General features: G+C 41.5%; 1 protein-coding gene across 6 annotated transcripts in view; it reads left to right on the forward strand.

Moving 5' to 3' along the window:
* ATRN (attractin) overlaps nt 1-16803 on the forward strand; it is a 162104-nt gene extending 145301 nt beyond the window's left edge. For 5 of the 6 annotated variants that reach the window (XM_082428896.1, XM_082428897.1, XM_082428899.1 and 2 more), the window contains 3 exons: nt 1448-1555; nt 6425-6539; nt 12296-12572. In XM_082428896.1, the coding sequence (XP_082285022.1) occupies nt 1448-1555; nt 6425-6539; nt 12296-12420 (348 nt within the window). In that variant the 3' untranslated portion in view covers nt 12421-12572. Of the gene's footprint in view, nt 1-1447; nt 1556-6424; nt 6544-12295 lie in introns of all 6 variants that reach the window. The other variant, XM_082428903.1, reaches the window with a different exon arrangement.
* Nucleotides 16804-17284: the final 481 nt, after the last annotated feature.

Below are 17284 nucleotides of genomic sequence, written 5' to 3' on the forward strand. Positions count from 1 at the left end.
AATTACTACTTAAGTATATAAAAAATAAACAAATGAATAACATAGAAGACAAACAACCAACTGGAAAATATTTTCAGTGTACATGAAAGAAAATAAGATGAACACCTGGTAGAGAAGAGGTTTTCCCCCAAAAAAGTATGCTTATTACACAGTTGATCAACCAATAAACTAAGCTTTTACCTTTGTGACTTAAAATTTCTCTGTTACTGTGAACCTGACCATTCAAAATATATTTTATCTTTTCTAAAATATCATTCATGATTTAGCCCTCTCAGAACTGTAGAAAAGTGATTTGATATTTTTTATAACAACAAAAATAATAGCAGCTAATACTGCTTAAGTCGTTGCTACATACCAGGCCCTGTTTTAAGTGCCTTTACTCACATTATCTCCTGCACTTGTCATAAAGGAACTAGACTGGGAACTGGAAGCAGGTAGGCACTCTGTCTCACTGTGACTCCACACTTAGAATAGCAGAGAACCCAGAGGAGGGTTGTTGTTATATGTATTTGTTGAGTAAATGGACCAATAGCTTTGTGAGATGTAGGAATGTGATTATTGACATGTTAACACAATGTTTAATATAAAAATGCCCTTCTAAAACAGAGCCATGATCTATCTAGCCCAAGATTCTGTCTCCCACAATAGTTCCAAGGGAGTGGTTGAAGTAGGGCCTCATTGTCTTCCACAGCATGACCTCAGAGCTTCAGTGACATGCACAGATTTCTGATACCCCTAATGATATATGATTGACCACACGCCATGTGCTAGGCACTGTGCTAGTTAAAGCATCTCATTTAATCCTACTGATACTTTTATGGGATTAAAAACCCATTTCAGAGAGGAGGGAGCTGAAGCCCAGAGACTTTAAACACCTTTTTTAAAGTCACACAGCTGGAGAGTGTTGAAGCAGGTATTCATATCCAAGCCTCCCTAAATCCAGAGCCCCTAGTTGTCCCTCTGCTCTGCAAAACTTCATGGTTTTTTGTGTTTAGCTTATACCACCTCTCTGAATAAAGAGCTCTTTCAGTTCCTATCTACTGTGTAACAAAGGATAGTTTTTGTTGCTGTGTAAATACTTGGTTCAAGTTTCAGCAGGAAAAAAGAAAGCCTGGCTTTAATCTAGTAATAAAAGTATGAGGAGATAGGATAATTTATTTTATGTGTTTAACAAGCAGGTATCATAGCATTATATCCATCAGTACATTAGTATGTATCTCTAACAGATAAGGACTTTTTCTTTAATATAACAATACTGTCATCACAGCCAACAAAATTAAAATGTTAATACCTGGTCCATGTCCACTTTTCCCCAGCTGTCTCAAAAATATCATTTTGGACTTGATTTGTTTGAATCAGGGAGGATGAGGTATTTTTAATATGTAGTATTCTCTAATAAAATCCCCTCAGTACTCTTTGCATTAATGATTGCTATATTACTTATCAGCAACTTCTTCGAGAGATGCAGCAGATGGCCAGTCGTCCCTTTGCCTCTGTAAATGTTGCCTTGGAAACAGATGAAGAGCCTCCTGATCTTATTGGGGGGAGTATAAAGGTGAGATTATATTTCAAAAGTCCCTGTAACTTAACTTATCAAAACTCATGCTTCTAAGTCTGGGGAACCAGAGAGAGCAAGAGCCTCATTCTGTTGCCTCTTATGTTATCCTCTCTCTTTCTTCTTAACAGTAAGTCCACACACTGAAAGTGTCAGGTATTCTTTTGCTTTCATTTTCTAATCTTTGATTCATGTTGTTAAGCAGTCTCATATTCAGGGAATTTTAAAATGTAAATAACTTGTCTGATATTCTTGTAAGTTTTCTGTAGCGTAATACTTAAAAACTTGAAAATAGCTAAATTGAACCATTGCTCCTTGTGAGTACTTTGGGGGATTTTTTAAAAGGGGAAAAATCATGATTGACTACGAATTCTGTAGTCAAAATAAATAATTCTGACCCCCCCCACCATGATGAAGAAAATGATGAGACTTTCTCTTTTAACAAAATGATGAAATATTTCAGATACTCTTGGGAAACAGCTATATGTTCATGGAGATATGTATACACACACATATATACATATGTGTATGTATGTGTATATATATATTATATTATATATATATATATATATAAAACCTATATGTCCTAACCTACTTATTAAAGCATTACTGAGCTTACAGGAAGTATGTGAGATTTCCAGGGACCGCTCTCCTTTCCCTCCTCCAAAAAAGAACAAACCATGAACCAAAACCAGAGCCATGCGTGATCTAAAGTGGTTCTAGACTGGTAACACACCACATCTCACAGTTGAAGTAGATGTAGAGCCTGTCTGAGGGAAAACACCCAATTCAGCCATGTAGGACTCCCATAGATCAAGACCAAGGAATCCGTGATCACCAAGGACAAAAGAGAAAAGCCATGAATAAGAGTCAGCAGAAACAACAGAATTGACATCTAATGAATATAATATAGGTCTGTATGAAATGTTTAAAGAAACGAAAGAATCATAAAGATGAGGAAGCCATGAGAGTCAAGAATGGCCAATCACACCTGAAAAAGAACCAAATGGAACTGTTAGAAATGGAAAATACAGTAGTTGAAATTTTTTAAATAATTCAGTTTACATGTTAAACAGCACATCAGACACAAGTAAGGAGAGAGCTTTTGAGCTGGAAGATGACTCTGAAGAAACTACACAGGCTGCAGAACAGAGAGACAAGGAGATGGAAAATATGACAGATAATGAGAATATGGAGGATAGAATAAGAAGACTTAACATATATATTATCACAGTCCCAGAACAAATGAATGGAGGAGAGGCAATATTCAAAGAGCTGAGAATTTTCCAAAACTGATGGAAGACATGATTATACAGATTCTAGCAAAACATATTGTAAGCAGGAGTAAGGAAAGAAAGCAGAGGGAAGGCAGGAGAGAAAGAAAACTACAGTTGGGTTTATCATAGTGAAACTGTAGAACTCCAAAGACAAAGAGAATGTCTTAAAATTAGCCAGAACAAAAAAAAGATCACTACAACGTGGAGAAATTGGAACCCTTGTGTACTGTTAGTGGGAATGAAAATGATGCAGCTGCTGTGGAAAACAGTATTTCTCTTCCTCAAAAAAATAAAAATAGAATTATTATATGATCTAGCAATTCTATTTCTGGGTATATACCCAAAAGAATTGAAAGCAGGGTCTTGAAGATATATTCGCACACCATGTGCATAGCAGCTTTATTCACAGTAGTTAGAAGTTGGAACCAACCTACGTGTCCATTGAGGTAGGAATGGTTAAACAGAATGTGGTATATATATACAATGGAATATTACTCAGCCTTAAAAAGGAAAGAAAGTCTGACCAATGTATGTATGTACATAGATGAACATAGGTGAACCTTGAAGACATTATGCTAAGTGAAAGCCAGTCACAAAAAGACAAACACTGTATGATTTCACTTATATAAGGTACCTTGAGTAGTCAAGTTCATAGAGACAGAAAATAGAATGGTAGTTGCCAGGGTCTTGGGAGAGGAAGGAATGGGGAGTTGCCGTTTAATGGGTATAGAGTTTCAGTTTTCCAAGATGAAGGAGTTCTGGAGACGGATGGTGGTGATGGTTGCACAACAATATAAATGTACTTAATACCATTGAACTGTATACCTAAAAATGGTTAAGATAGTAAATTTTGTTATGTGCATTTTACCACATTAAAAAATAACTGGGGAAAAAAAACAGATCACTTACAAAAGAATGGCAGAGTGACAGCTGACTGACTTCTCAGGAGCTACAAGAGAGAAGAAGAATGTCTTCAAAGTATTGAAAGAGAAGAACTGCCAACCTAGGATAGTGTACCCAGTAACTACCTTCCAAGAACAAGGATAAAATAAAGATATCCTCAGATTATGGGAAAAACCGAGCACTTGCCACCAACAGACGTGTATAAAAGAAATGTCTAAAGGATGTGCTAGAGAGGAGGGAAATTACCCCAGGAGGGTGGAATAAGAGGGAATAGTGAATAAATCAGTTGGTAAACATGTGCCTAAATCTAAGCAAACGTTGCCCTGATAAAATAGTGATAATTTGTGGGATTGAGAAGAATAGACAAGCCTACGTGACACCCCATGTCACACGTCAGCAGCATACGGCACAGCTGGCTGCTCCTTAAAATGCTGTCTTGACTTTCCTGTCAGGACACCACACACTCACCTTCTGGCTGTTCTGTGCTCTGTATTCTTCGTTCAACCCTCTTCATCTTCCAACATCTTTTAACACTCGTGGCCATCTCAGGCTCAGTCTTTGCGCCTCTTCTTACATCTTTTACACTACACCATTGGTGATTGTCTTAGTCTGTTCAGGCTGCTATAAAAAGTATCAGAGACTGGGTGGCTTATAAATAATGGAAATTAATTTCTCACAGTTCTGGAGGCTGGGAAATCCAAGATCAAGGTGCTGGCAGATTAGGTGTCTGGGGAAGGCTTGCTTTCTGGTTCATAGATAGTGACTTCTAGCTGTAATCTTTTTTTTTTGGCCACACCATGCAGCTTGCACCATGGGATCTTAGTTTCCCGATCAGGGATTGAACCTGGGCCCTTGACAGTGAAAGTGCAGAGTCCTAACCACTGGACTGCCAGGGAATTCCCTCTAGCTGTAATTTTACGTGGTAGGAGGGGTGAGGGAGCTCTCAGGGTCTCTTTTCTAAGGGCACTAATGCCATTCATGAGGGCTGTGCCCTCATGACCTAATCATCTCTCAAAGGCCCTACTTCCAAATATTATCACATTGGGTATTATAATTTAACATATGGGACTTCCCTGGTGGCTCAGTGGTTAAGAATCCACCTGCCAGTGCAGGGGACACGGGCTCGATCCCTGGCCCGGGAAGATCCCACATGCCGCGGAGCAGCTAAGCCCATGCACCACAACTGTGGAGCCCACGTACCGCAACTACTGCAGCCTGCCTGCTCTCGGGCCTGCATGCTGCAACTACTGAGCCCACGTGCTGCAACTACTGAAGCCCGCGCGCCTAGAGCCCATTCTCCGCAACAAGAGAAGCCACCGTAATGAGAAGCCCACGCACCACAATGAAGAATAGCCCCGGTTCGTCACAACTAGAGAAAGCCCATGCACAGCAACGAAGACCCAGTGCAGCCCAAAAAAAAAAATTTAGCATATGAATTTTGGGAGTACACAAATATTCAGACCATAGCAATGATCTTATCCATCATGGATTTAAACACCATGATGTTTAAACCTCTCCCCTCAAACCTCTCCTGTGAGTATCCAACTCATGTATCAAATTGCTTGCTCAGTGTTCCCACTTGGATGTCTTAATAAGCATCTTAACAAATTTAACATGTTCAAAACTGAGTTCTAGATACTGTTCCCCACACCTGCTCCTCTGGCATAACTTCCCCAACTCATCATCCTAGTTGCTCAGGCCAGAATCGTCCTTGACTCGTCCTTGCTCTCATCCTCATTGGATAGCCAGTCCATCAGCAACTCGTTTTGACTTTATCTTCAAAAATATTTCCTGACCACTGTGCACCACCTCCACCACTGTTACCTGTCACCTTGATCTAGGCCATTATCCTCTCCCACCTAGGTTTTTGCAGTTGCCTCATAACTGGTTTCCCCACTTCTGCCATTTCACTCATCTATTCATCCCCTGTGCTGTAGACACAGTGGTTCTGGAAATGATTTTCTTCAACCAATTTGAAGAAATTGATGGCAAAATCCTAAAGATGGCTCCCAAGATTCCTGTCTCATGGATATTCAATCAAACACTACTCCAGGTTCTGCTATGAAGAGATTTTGCAGAAGTAATTAAAGTCTGAGGGTAGTTGATATTAAGATAAAAGGAGAGCTTTCTCTGGCTGGTGGCAGAAGAGGAAGCATGAGAAGTACTTGAGCACCATCACTGGTTTCAAGCTGGAGGGACCAGGTAGGGGGAAATGTGAGTGGCCTCCAGGAGAAGAGTGGCCCCTGGCTGATTGCTAGCAAGGAAATGGGGACCTTAGACCTAGAGCTGGAAGGAACTGGATTCTGCCAACTTGAATGAGTTTTGAAGCAGGTTCTTCCCCAGTGCCTCCTGGTAAGAGTGGAACCCAACTGATAACTTGACTTCCACCTTCTGAAGACAAGAGCTGAGACCCTTGAGACCTCTGTGAGATAGAGCTGAGAATTTTTCCAGAACTGATAGAAGACACGAATAGGACCTATATCCCTAAGCAGAGAGCCCTACAGAGCTCTTGCCTGTACTTCTGACCTACAGAATTGAGATAATAAATAGGTGCTGTTTTAAGCACCGAAGTTTGTGATTTGTTTCATAGCAATAGAAATAGGGGCATCTTTAAAAATCACATCTAAAGGCTGTGAAGGTGTTTCTTCAGAAACACTGCTTTAGGTAATTCTTTGTTTTATTCCACCAGACTGTTCCCAAGCCCATTGCCCTGGAGCCGTGTTTTGGCAACAAAGCTGCTGTCCTCTCTGTGTTTGTGAGGCTCCCTCGAGGCCTCGGTGGAATCCCTCCTCCTGGGCAATCGGGTGAGTAGATGAGGGTCATTGACAAATGAGGTTTATGTTTTAGATGTGTGAAGGCTCCTTCCCTTTCGTAGAGAACTTGGTTATAAAAGCGATATTGCATTCAGGCAGACCTCGGAGATATTGCAGGTTCAGTTCCACAAAACGTCAATAAAGCAAATATCACAATAAAGCGAGTCACATGAATTTTTTGGTTTCCCAGTGCATATAAGTTATGTCTACATTATACTGTAGCCTGTTAAGGTGCAATAGCATTATGTCTAAAAAGACAAGGTACATCCTTAATTTAAAAATGCTTTATTGCTAAAAATGCTAACTATTATCTGACAATGCGGGGTTGCCATAAACCTTCAATTTGTTAAAAAACAACAACAACAACAACACAGTATCTGTGAGGCACAATAAAATGGGGTATACCTGTAGTGCCTGCCTCGTGTCGTCGTGAGGATTTGGAGAGATGATCCCATCGCCACTGTATTCCTAACCCATCTTACCTGAGGTCACCATTCCTTCCTGGGAAAAATCTGGATCTCCGCACTGCCCCAGCCGCCTCAGCCTGCCAGTGGTATTGGTGCTTCCGGCCAAACCTTCTTTGCCGCCAGTGTTTCCAGTCCCCCAGGTCTGTGTTGCTCCTTTACTATCTTTTTCCTTGCTCTGCCTCTAAATGTAGGCTTTCTCCCTCTTCACTCCATATGCTCTTCCTCTGTCATCTTACTTGCTCTCATGGCTTCCAGCTAGCTCCCTCAAGCTAGTGGTTCTCAAATTGGTATTTCTAACACTACTGTATTTCTTTTTCTTTTTCACTCTAAGTATAAGGCACAAACAACAATTATAACATCCTAAAGGAAGTTTTTGAAAATTTATTCACAATTCTACCATCCAACACCCACCAATTTTCACTGTTGTGTTTCCTTTCCAGCCCTTATCAGCAATTTAGTTGCAATGATCATATAACTAATTTTTATTCTTCTTTTTTCATGTAACTATCATAAACATTTTTACAACTTACTGTATAGTGTTTTACCCATCTTTTACACTACTCCATCAAATACTTGAATCATAATTTAGATAAACATTCTTTTACTGTTGAACACGAAGGAAATATGGAATATAGTTTTGGAAGTATTTTGATTAATCATGGAGTACTTTGGAGGGATGCCTCAGACAATATGAATGTTTTAGACAACTTTCAGTTGAGATGATTCTGCAGGCCTCCACTCCAACTCAGCTTTCGGAAGGTCTGGGTCCGTGGTGTTCTCATGAGGGAGGACATTAAGCATGGCCAGGTCAGGATTTATTGTCTTCATTTCATAAGCAAATGGCTTGATTTGCCCTCATCTAGGGATTCCTGTGAGTTCAGCCCCTAACTTGGCCTTGTCCATGTTGAGGGCAGAATGACCCATTAACCTGACGCTCTGGAGCAGTGTCTCCTGGTCTCCTGCCCAGCTCAGCAGACATTGACTGGTGCTCCCTGAGGGCAAGGTACTGGCTAGGGGTGGGAGGGGAGCGGTGACAGGCTTGCAACACTGTGGCCTTTCCTCCTCCAGACTTTGCCTGATGTGCCCCAACCCCCTGGACTCCTGATGAAGACCTGCTCACTGCTTGAGAGCTACCCCAAGGGTGGGGCCATCCCTGCCACCCCTTCTCTAGCCCCCATTTCATTCATTCATTCATTCATTTTTATTGAAGTATAGTTGATTTACAGTATTATATTAGGTTCAGGTGTACAACATAGTGATTCAATATTTATAATAGATTGTACTACCTTTAAAGTTATTACAAAATAATGGCTAGTCTCCTTTCCAGTCTCTACACCTTAAGATTCCTCCTGCTAAACCCTGGGCTTTTTTCTTTTTCACTGTGAGCTTATTATTCCCAAAAATTAAGTAATCCCTGTCTTTCCCAGGTTAATATCTCTAATTCTTGTCCTCCTTGCCAAGCTTCACACCCAGTTATTCAATTGCCTACTTGAAATGTCTACTTGGATGCCTCAAGGTCTTATCAAACCTAAAATGTCCAAAATGGAGCTTGCCCTCTTTCCAACCAGTTGGTCCTTTGATCTCCATCTCAGTAAAGGAATTCATTATTCAGCCAGTTTCTCAAGCCAGAAACTCAAGAGTCATCCTAGGCAGTCCTCACCTCTCTATGTATAATTCACGGGCAAGTTCTGCTGGTCCTACATCTGGAGTCTCATTCTTCCACTTTGTTTCATTTACTCTACCACGTCTCTCATCTAACCTTAGCTGCCATCTCTCCCCTGTAGTCTGCTTCTTCTACCCTTGACCTCTAAAATCACAGCCCCAACCCCCTCCCACACCCCCATCCAAGCCATTCGCCTGCAGTTAAAATCATTCTTTAAATAAGTAAGTAAATAAATAAATGATGGTTATATTTCCCTGTGCTGTACAATATATCCTTGTTGCTTATTTATTTTATACATAGTAGTTTGTATCTCTTACTCCCATACCCCTGTCCTGCCCCTCCTGCCTTCCTTCTCACCACTGGTTACCAACACTTTGTTCTCTGTATCTGTGAGTCTGTTTCATTATATATATTCATTTGTTCTCTTTTTTCAGATTCCACATATAAGTGATAACATGGAGTATTTATCTTTCTCTGTCTGACTTATTCACTAAGCGTAATAATCTTTAGGTTCATTCATATTGGTGCAAATGGCAGAATGTCATTATTTTTTATGATTGAGTAGTATTCCAGTGTGTGTGTGTGTGTGTGTGTGTGTGTGTGTGTGTGTGTGTATAAAAAACATGTTCATTATCCATTCATCTGTTAATGGACACTTAGGTTGCTTCTATATCTTGGCTATTATAAATGATGCTGTGAACGTTGCTATGAACGTTGTGGGTGCATGTATCTTTTCAAATCAGTATTTCTGTTTTCTTTGGAAGTATACTCAGGAGGGGAATTGCTAGATTATATGGTAGTTCTACTTTTATTTTTTTGAGGAACCTCCATACTGTTTTCCACAGTGGCTTCACCAATTTACGTTCCCACCAACAGTATACAAGGGTTCCCCTTTCTCCACATCCTCACTGACACTTGTTATTTGTGATCTTTTTGATGATAGCCATTCTGACAGGTGTGAGATGATACCTCCTTGTGGTTTTGATTTGCATTTTCCTTATGATTAGTGATGTTGAGCAACTTTTCATGTGCCTGTTGGCCATCTGTATGGTGCCTGTATGTCTTCTTTGGGAAAGTGTCTATTCAGGTCTTCTATTTTTTAATCGGGTTGTTTGGTTTTTTGATATTGAATTTATGAGCTATTTATATATTTTATATTAACCCCTTATTGGTCATATCATTTCCAAATATTTTCTCCCATTCAGTAGGTTGTCTTTTCATTTTGTCAGGGTTTCCTTTGCTGTGCAAAAACTTTTAAGTTTGGTTAGGTCACATTTGTTTATTTTTGCTTTTATTTTTTTTGCCTTAAGAGACAGATCCAAAAAAATATTTGCTATGATTTATGTCAAAGAGTGTTCTGCCTATGTTCTCTTCTGGGATTTTTATGGTTTCAAGTCTTAGACTTAGGTCTTTATGTATATGGTGTGAGGAAATGTTCTAATCTCATTCTTTTACATGTAGCTGTCCAGTTTTCCCAGAACCACTTATTGAAGAGACTTTTCTCCATTGTATATTCTTGCCTCCTTTGTCATAGATTAATTGACCATAAGTGCATGAGTTTATTTCGGGTCTCTCTATTCTGTTCCACTGATCTATGTGTCTGTATTTGTGGGAAAACCATGATGTTTTGATTACTGTAGTAGCTTTTTAGTATAGTCTGAAGTCACGGAGCGTGATATCTCCAGCTTCATTCTTTTTTCTCGAGATTGCTTTGGCGATTCAGGGTCTTTTGTGGTTCCATATGAATTTTAGTATTATTTGTTCTAGTTCTGTGGGAAATGTCATGGTTATTTTGATAGGGATTGCCTTAACTCTGTAGATTGCTTTGGGTAGTATGGACATTTTAACAATGTTCTTCCAATTCAAGAACACGGGATATCTTTGTATCATTTTCAAATTCCTTCATAAATGTTTTGTAGTTATCAGATTATAAGTCTTTCACCTCTTTTTAAATTTTTTTTTAATTTTTATTTATTTTATTTATTTATTTTTGGCTGCATTGGGTCTTCGTTGCTGCGCACAGGCTTTCTCTAGTTGCGGCAAGCGGGAACTACTCTTCATTACAGTGCATGGGCTTCTCATTGCAGTGTCTTCTCTTGTTGCAGAGCACGGGCTCTAGGCACACAGGCTTCAGTAGTTGTGGCACGTGGGCTCAGTAGTTATGGCTCACGGGCTCTAGAGTACAGGCTCGGTAGTTGTGGCGCACAGGCTTAGTTGCTCCACGGCATGTAGGATCTTCCCAGACCAGGGCTCGAACCCATGTCCCCTGCATTGGCAGGCTGATTCTTAACCACTGCATCACCAGGGAAGCCCCTTTTACCTCTTTGGTTAAGTTTATTCCTAGGTATTTTATTCTTTTTGATGTGATTTTAAACAGAATTATTTTCCTGCTTTCTCTTTCTGGTAGTTCATTATTAGTGTATAGAAAAGCAACAGATTTCTGTGTATTAATCTTGTCTCCTGCAACTACTGAATTCATTTATTAGTTCTAATAGTTTTTTGGTGGAGACTTTAGGGTTTTCTATATATAGTATCATGGCATGTGCAAATAGTGACAGTTTGACTTCTTTCCTTCCAATTTGGATGCCTTTTCTTTCCTTTTCTCGTCTGATTGCTGTGACTAGGATCTACCCCCCATTTTAAATGGTGCCCTTCTCTGGACTCCCGAAGCACCTGGCTCTGTCTTTGCTATAACAGTGGTCACTGGTGTGGATTCCCCACTCCATGCCAGGTACTAAACCTGGCACTTAAAAGCTACCCCCCTCCCCCATTTTATAGACTTAGTGAGGTGGAGTAAGAAGCTCCTCTAACATGGCTCCTGGGGGCCTCAGCAGGGCTCTGAGCCTGTCTGGCCTCTTCCCATGCATAGGAATCCAGCTCCCCCAGGACTGTGCCTTCCCTAATGAACATCAAGTTAATCAATTACCAATACAAAAAGGAGAATGGACCCACCAGTCCCCAAAGCAAAGATGGTAGCGGAGGTGGTGGGGTGATAAGCCAGGTACCATTCTAAGACTTTACATCAGTTCACTCATTGACTTCTCATACAAGCCCTGTGCTGTTCACCATTTACAAAAGAGGAAACTGAGGCACAGGGAAGTTAAAGAACCTTGCTTATTCCAAAGTCTGGCCCCAGAGTCTATCCTAACCCTTATCATGGTGTAGATATCAAAATAACTAGTGCTAGCTGGCAATGTGAAATGAATCTTAATTTCATCATAAAGACTGTAGCTTTTTCTTGGAGAAAAAGACAGGAGAAACTTAATGCTTAAAGCATGTCTGCAATCTTATTTAGATGCTCCCACCACGAGGCAGAGCACTTTGCTTGGTAGATCTGCTGAAAAGTAAGGTACTCCTTTTGTGTAAAATTGGGGGAGGAGGAGAATATGTACTTGTACAAATAAACCCGGAAAGAATATATACAAACTAATGAAAGAAGTTACTCTGATGGAAGGGGGGAATATGGAGGGAGACACAGGTTAGAGGTAAGATTTTTCCCATGTATGTACTTTATTTATTTATTGCACCATGTGAATGTAAAAAGAAATTTTTAAAATTATTTTTTAATAAAAACAAGCTGCTCCTTAACATGTGTTCCCTCTGTGGGTTCTCCCAAGGTCTCGCAGTGGCCAGCGCCCTGGTGGACATTTCTCAGCAGATGCCAATAGTGTACAAAGAGAAGTCAGGAGCGGTGAGAAACCGGAAACAGCAGCCCCCTGCACAGCCTGGGACCTGCATTTGATGCTGGGGCCAGGACTCCCTGTGAGCAAGGAGTGGCGTGCCAGAGCCGTCTGCAGAGAGGGAGCAGGCAAGGAGACACTGTGCAGGGCAGAAGACTGGAAACTCTCGAAACATCCACCTCATCTGCATGTTCACAAGCTTTCTTTGACGGTTTCTCCCATCTGTGCTCCAGCATCTAACCTTTTACTTTCATATAGGAAATAATTGATTTAGTTACAGGTCCAGGGGTGATCCAGTTGTTGCTGGAGGAGGCCGGTGTAGAGCGAGTGAGAGAGCTAGGAATGACACTCAGGTTCACGTGTGGAAAACTGTTCTTGGGACTGTTTCAACAGTGCAAAAAACAAAGATGTAGTGTTTACAAGTAGACATTTGTCATCAGTCATTCTTGAACATGGTCTTTTAAAAACTAGTCAGATGAATTAACTTGTTTTCATCTGAAGCCTGCTATCTTTTTTAAAAGATGTGCTATTTATTCTTGCACGATTTAGGCAAATATCTCTCTTTCAGGGAGTAACTTTTTTTCTAGTTGAGAATTAATAATGGTCCATCTCTTTTGAATCATAAGATAGAAGAGGCTGTTTTAAATGTCAAGGTCAGCAGTGTTACTTGGAATGTCAGCTGATATAATGGGTAGTTTTCTGTAGCAACTTGATTAATTTAGTCTGAATCCATTTGAAGTTCTCTCTCTCTCTCCTCTCTTTCTCTTTCCCTCCCTCTCTCTCCTTCTCTTCCTCTTTACCTCTCTGTCTCTCTGTTTCTGTCTTTGTCTCTCTCTCTCTCTTTCTCACACACACACACTCATACACTCACACACACACACACTAAGTGCCTAGACTTTAAATAGATCTAGCAATTGGAAAGTTAGTAAGCATAAGTTTTTACATAATTGCATTCCTACATTCTTATAAAACTTAAATAGCTATCATTGGCAATCTGCTCTTTTTCTAAAACCTAATTTGCCGCCAGGAAACAATTTTCTCACCCCGAGAAACATTTAACGTAGCAGCAGGGATTGAGAGGAAAACAGAAATGACCTAACTGTCAAAGCTCCTGTTTTTGTTATCAAAAAGGACACTAAATAAGGCATGTTCCCACGTGCCTCCTTGCCCCAGGTCACTCTAGGCCTGATGTTTGCTTCAGCCTTCTGGGTGCTCCTGCCAAGGCACCACAGAGGGAGGGGCTCACTCATGTTACATGTCTCCCTTAAGCCGAAAAGAGCATGACAGCACTTGGGACCCCTTAATCAAAGGGCGACTCTTTGTTCCTGTAGTCTGCTTGAGCTGGTGGGTCATTCTTCATTCTCAGGCTCAGGTGGAGTGCCAGGAGAGGGTCGGTCTCCTGTTGTCGGGCAGAACCTGCCCAAAGCCTGGAGGAGGACCTGAAGCTGTTTGCCCTCTTTCCCCCCCTCCCCAGGAGGAGCTCAGGCCTCCCATGCTCCCTCCCAGACCCAATGGGTAGCTATGGAGAGGGCAGTGAACGCTGATAAGGATGAAAAGCACATGGGAAAAATGGACAAGGGGAGAAAGTTATGCCAAATGAAAAGTGACCAAATTGAAGTAGTGACCAAATTGAAATGGAGTAGGCCAGTCCCTGCTCTTCTCCCCAGGGCACTGCCTGGATGGTGTGTTGTCCCCGTCCATGGTGCTCTGTATTCTGGCATTATGCAGCAGCCTCCCAAGATCTCTCTTCTGCTTCAAAACCCAGTGTTCTATGGCATTACCCTGAGGGCGTAGACCTTTAGACAACAATGCTCAAGTTTGTGAATTTGGAGAAATTAATACTCAAAAGAGCAAAAACTGCGGCATTTCACCTTTATATGCAGTGCCTAGAGAGGGAGTATGACCTCTTCCCCAACACTAACCCCACTCCCATGAAGAATTGCCTGGAAAGATGTTTTCAAGGATGTTGAACCATAAAACACTGATGCACAAAACACCTCTACTTTGAGACTTGCCTCTCAAAATGCTGCTTTTTCACATTATTGTTAAAGAGCAGATGGTTCTGGAAAAGACCCCTCCTCTTACGAGCTCCCCACGTCCCTGCCCCAGATCACAGTACCCGCAGAGAGCCTGCCGGGGACTGGCCCTTCACCCCTGTGATTACCAGAAGGCCACTGGAGAGGACCCTCCCACAAGGGAAGTCCTTGTTTGTTCAAAGGACTGGTGTTTCCTTGGCAAAGAAGCCGCCTCCCCATGGTAGTCCCATGCCTTGAAATAATAAGCACCGTGTCCCATAGCCACCTGGTTATTTTCTTTTTTCTAAAAGATAATGTTTATTTTTTAAAAGGAAGGAAGGAGCAAGTGAAGTTTAATTCTGCTCCAACAGTGGAGAAACAACTGAATCCACCTGCTTCTCCTTTGCAGCCAGTAGCAAACAGCTTCCTCCAGGCTTGGGCCAGAGGAAGGGGGTGGCAGGAGAAGGAGGCACTCAGCTTAGAGTCAGTTATCAAGAGGAAGTCATCTGGAACTTCAGAGCCTGTATATAAATTAAAATAGTTATGAAAACATCGATATTGCACTTGTACATAACTATACAGTAGTGTCTGAATGTTCAGACATTTGGAGTGTACATAAAACAGAAAAATATCTTAATGTATTTTTATTAAACATAATTATGTCTGAGTTTGACCTAATATGTTTTTGTGCCATATATTGGATATCCAGGTTCAGAGAAGTCCTCTCGTTATGCCCTGATACAATGATAACAAAGCCACGAAAGGCATCCCTATTGCGCCCACGTGTTCAAATGCGTCTGGGACTGATTGGATAGCTTCTAAAGTAGGAATTGTCTGTCAGTGCACATATGAAAATGCAGGCAGTGTGTGAAGAGACTCGAAGGCAGCCGGGATGTTTCTGTCCCTGTCATTGGCTCTGCGAGTGCGTTGTAACTCTCCTGTCAGCTTCTCGGAGCTGTGGGTGCCCAGGGAAGACCAATCTTGTCCTGAGAAACGCTCCTCTTAGTCTTTAGACTCCAAGACTGTACCTGTAGATCTAGTCAGATTTTCCAAAAAGGGCTTTTCCAGGCTGCATTTTGTTGTGGTTTTGTCTAAATTTTTAATGACCATTTCCCAGGACCATAGTTTACTATACTGAAAACTGGGAGTGGGAGTGGGCGTGGCTGCTTTGTTGATAAATAGCTCCTCATGGAGAACCTCACCCTGGCCTCCTGTCCACCTCCTGCCCCCTTCCCACACTGTTTGGGGAGAGGTCTGTGCTTTCCTGTGAGGATCACCTCTAAGTGTGGTAGGAGGTGTGCAGAGAAGGCAACCACATACTCCCTGAGCTAACCTGGAAGAAAAGCAGCCCTGGACAGAGACTGTCAGCAAAAGACCTGAGGTGCACGATTGGAGATGCACCGGGAAATCCGGGGCAAATGGGAAGACCAGGGCACTATCTGTAGAAAAATACATTTTATCTTTCAGTGCAAATCTTGCTCCTTCAATTTAATAGAGTATATTTAGAGATGGGATGGGAGTGATTCACTTTCTTGGGTGGTGGTATCGTTTTCACTAACACCTTTGATCCTTACATTTTGTTCATTCATCCATTCATTCAACAAATATTCACTAAGTACTTACTAACAACCTAAGCTAACACTAGAGCAGTGACTGAGATGGAAAAGCTGCTCTTCAGAATTACAACAGAATCCAGCTCCTCAAACCTGTCAACCCAGGAGACCTTTCCTTGTGGTTTCTGTGAGAATTGGCCACCTGAGGATAGACCCAGGAAGGCAGAGGGTCTGGCCTCAGGCCATGCACCGGCTCTCAGCCTGAAATGTTTACCCAATTTACCAAATGGCTCAAACCATAAAAATCACCGTGATGGTTTGTAGATAGCCAAGCCCACCAAGAGACATTTCCCCTGAGTTGTCCAAATTCATAAACACCCTCGCCTGCAGGGAGACGATTTGGGAGTGCAGAGGAAAACTGGCACCTTCTCTTTTAAAGGCAATAATGGAATCGACTTTCAATAACTGAATTTGTGCACAAAACATTCTAAACACTAGTGAAGCCTGTTTTGTTGAACTAATTTTGGCTCTGGAAATGTTTTATAGTTATTTACGGTTTTGTTTTGGGGTTTTTTGGTTTGGATTCAAGTTTAGTTTGTTAATATGTATAATTTAGCATCTGTTGCACTCATGTAAATATGGAGTAAGTATTGTAAACTATTTCATTGCTGGGGATTGTGGATGTTATACATACATTAAGGACTGCAATTTTTTGGTATTTTTTGTATTGTAAAATAACAGCTAATTTAAGCCGGAACAAGAGAATTAAGGGAGGTCTGTGCATTTTAAACACAAATGTGAAGAACTTGTATATAAACAAAAGTAAATACTATAATACAAACTTCCTTCTGAAATAAAAGTAGATCTGATAAAAATGTGGGTTTTGTTCTAAGTGTTTGATTTTGTTTTGTTTCAATTATTTTTACAATTTGGTCATTAGAACCTTAAGAAAAGGGGAAAAACATGTTTTAAAAAGTTTACCAGTTTTCAGACTGCCTCAGAGGAAGCACTTGGCAGTCCATGACTGAGGTGTAAACCAACAGGGTGGGCACCTCAGACACCTCTGCGCAAAACTGAGCCCTGGGGTGTGGGAGGAGCCCTGAGCAGCTTGTGAGCAGACTCCCCAACATCCCCACTGTGGCCTACATTGCCCTCAACACACCAGTGCTGGGGACAGAAGACTCGTGTGCAGGACAGCTCTGCCTGGGCACCATCACGCCCATGCCGGTGCCTCGCCAGCTGCCCTTGGTCATTCAGCTACTCGTACTCTCATGGGCTCCTGCTAAACCTCAGGTATGCTGATAGGTTTAGTCCTCCATGGCCACAGCATTGTCCTTGGTCTTGAATTTTGATGAAGT

Source organism: Balaenoptera physalus (genome assembly GCF_965194825.1).
Source record: "Balaenoptera physalus genome assembly, chromosome: 16".
NCBI classification, from domain to species: Eukaryota; Metazoa; Chordata; class Mammalia; order Artiodactyla; family Balaenopteridae; genus Balaenoptera; species Balaenoptera physalus.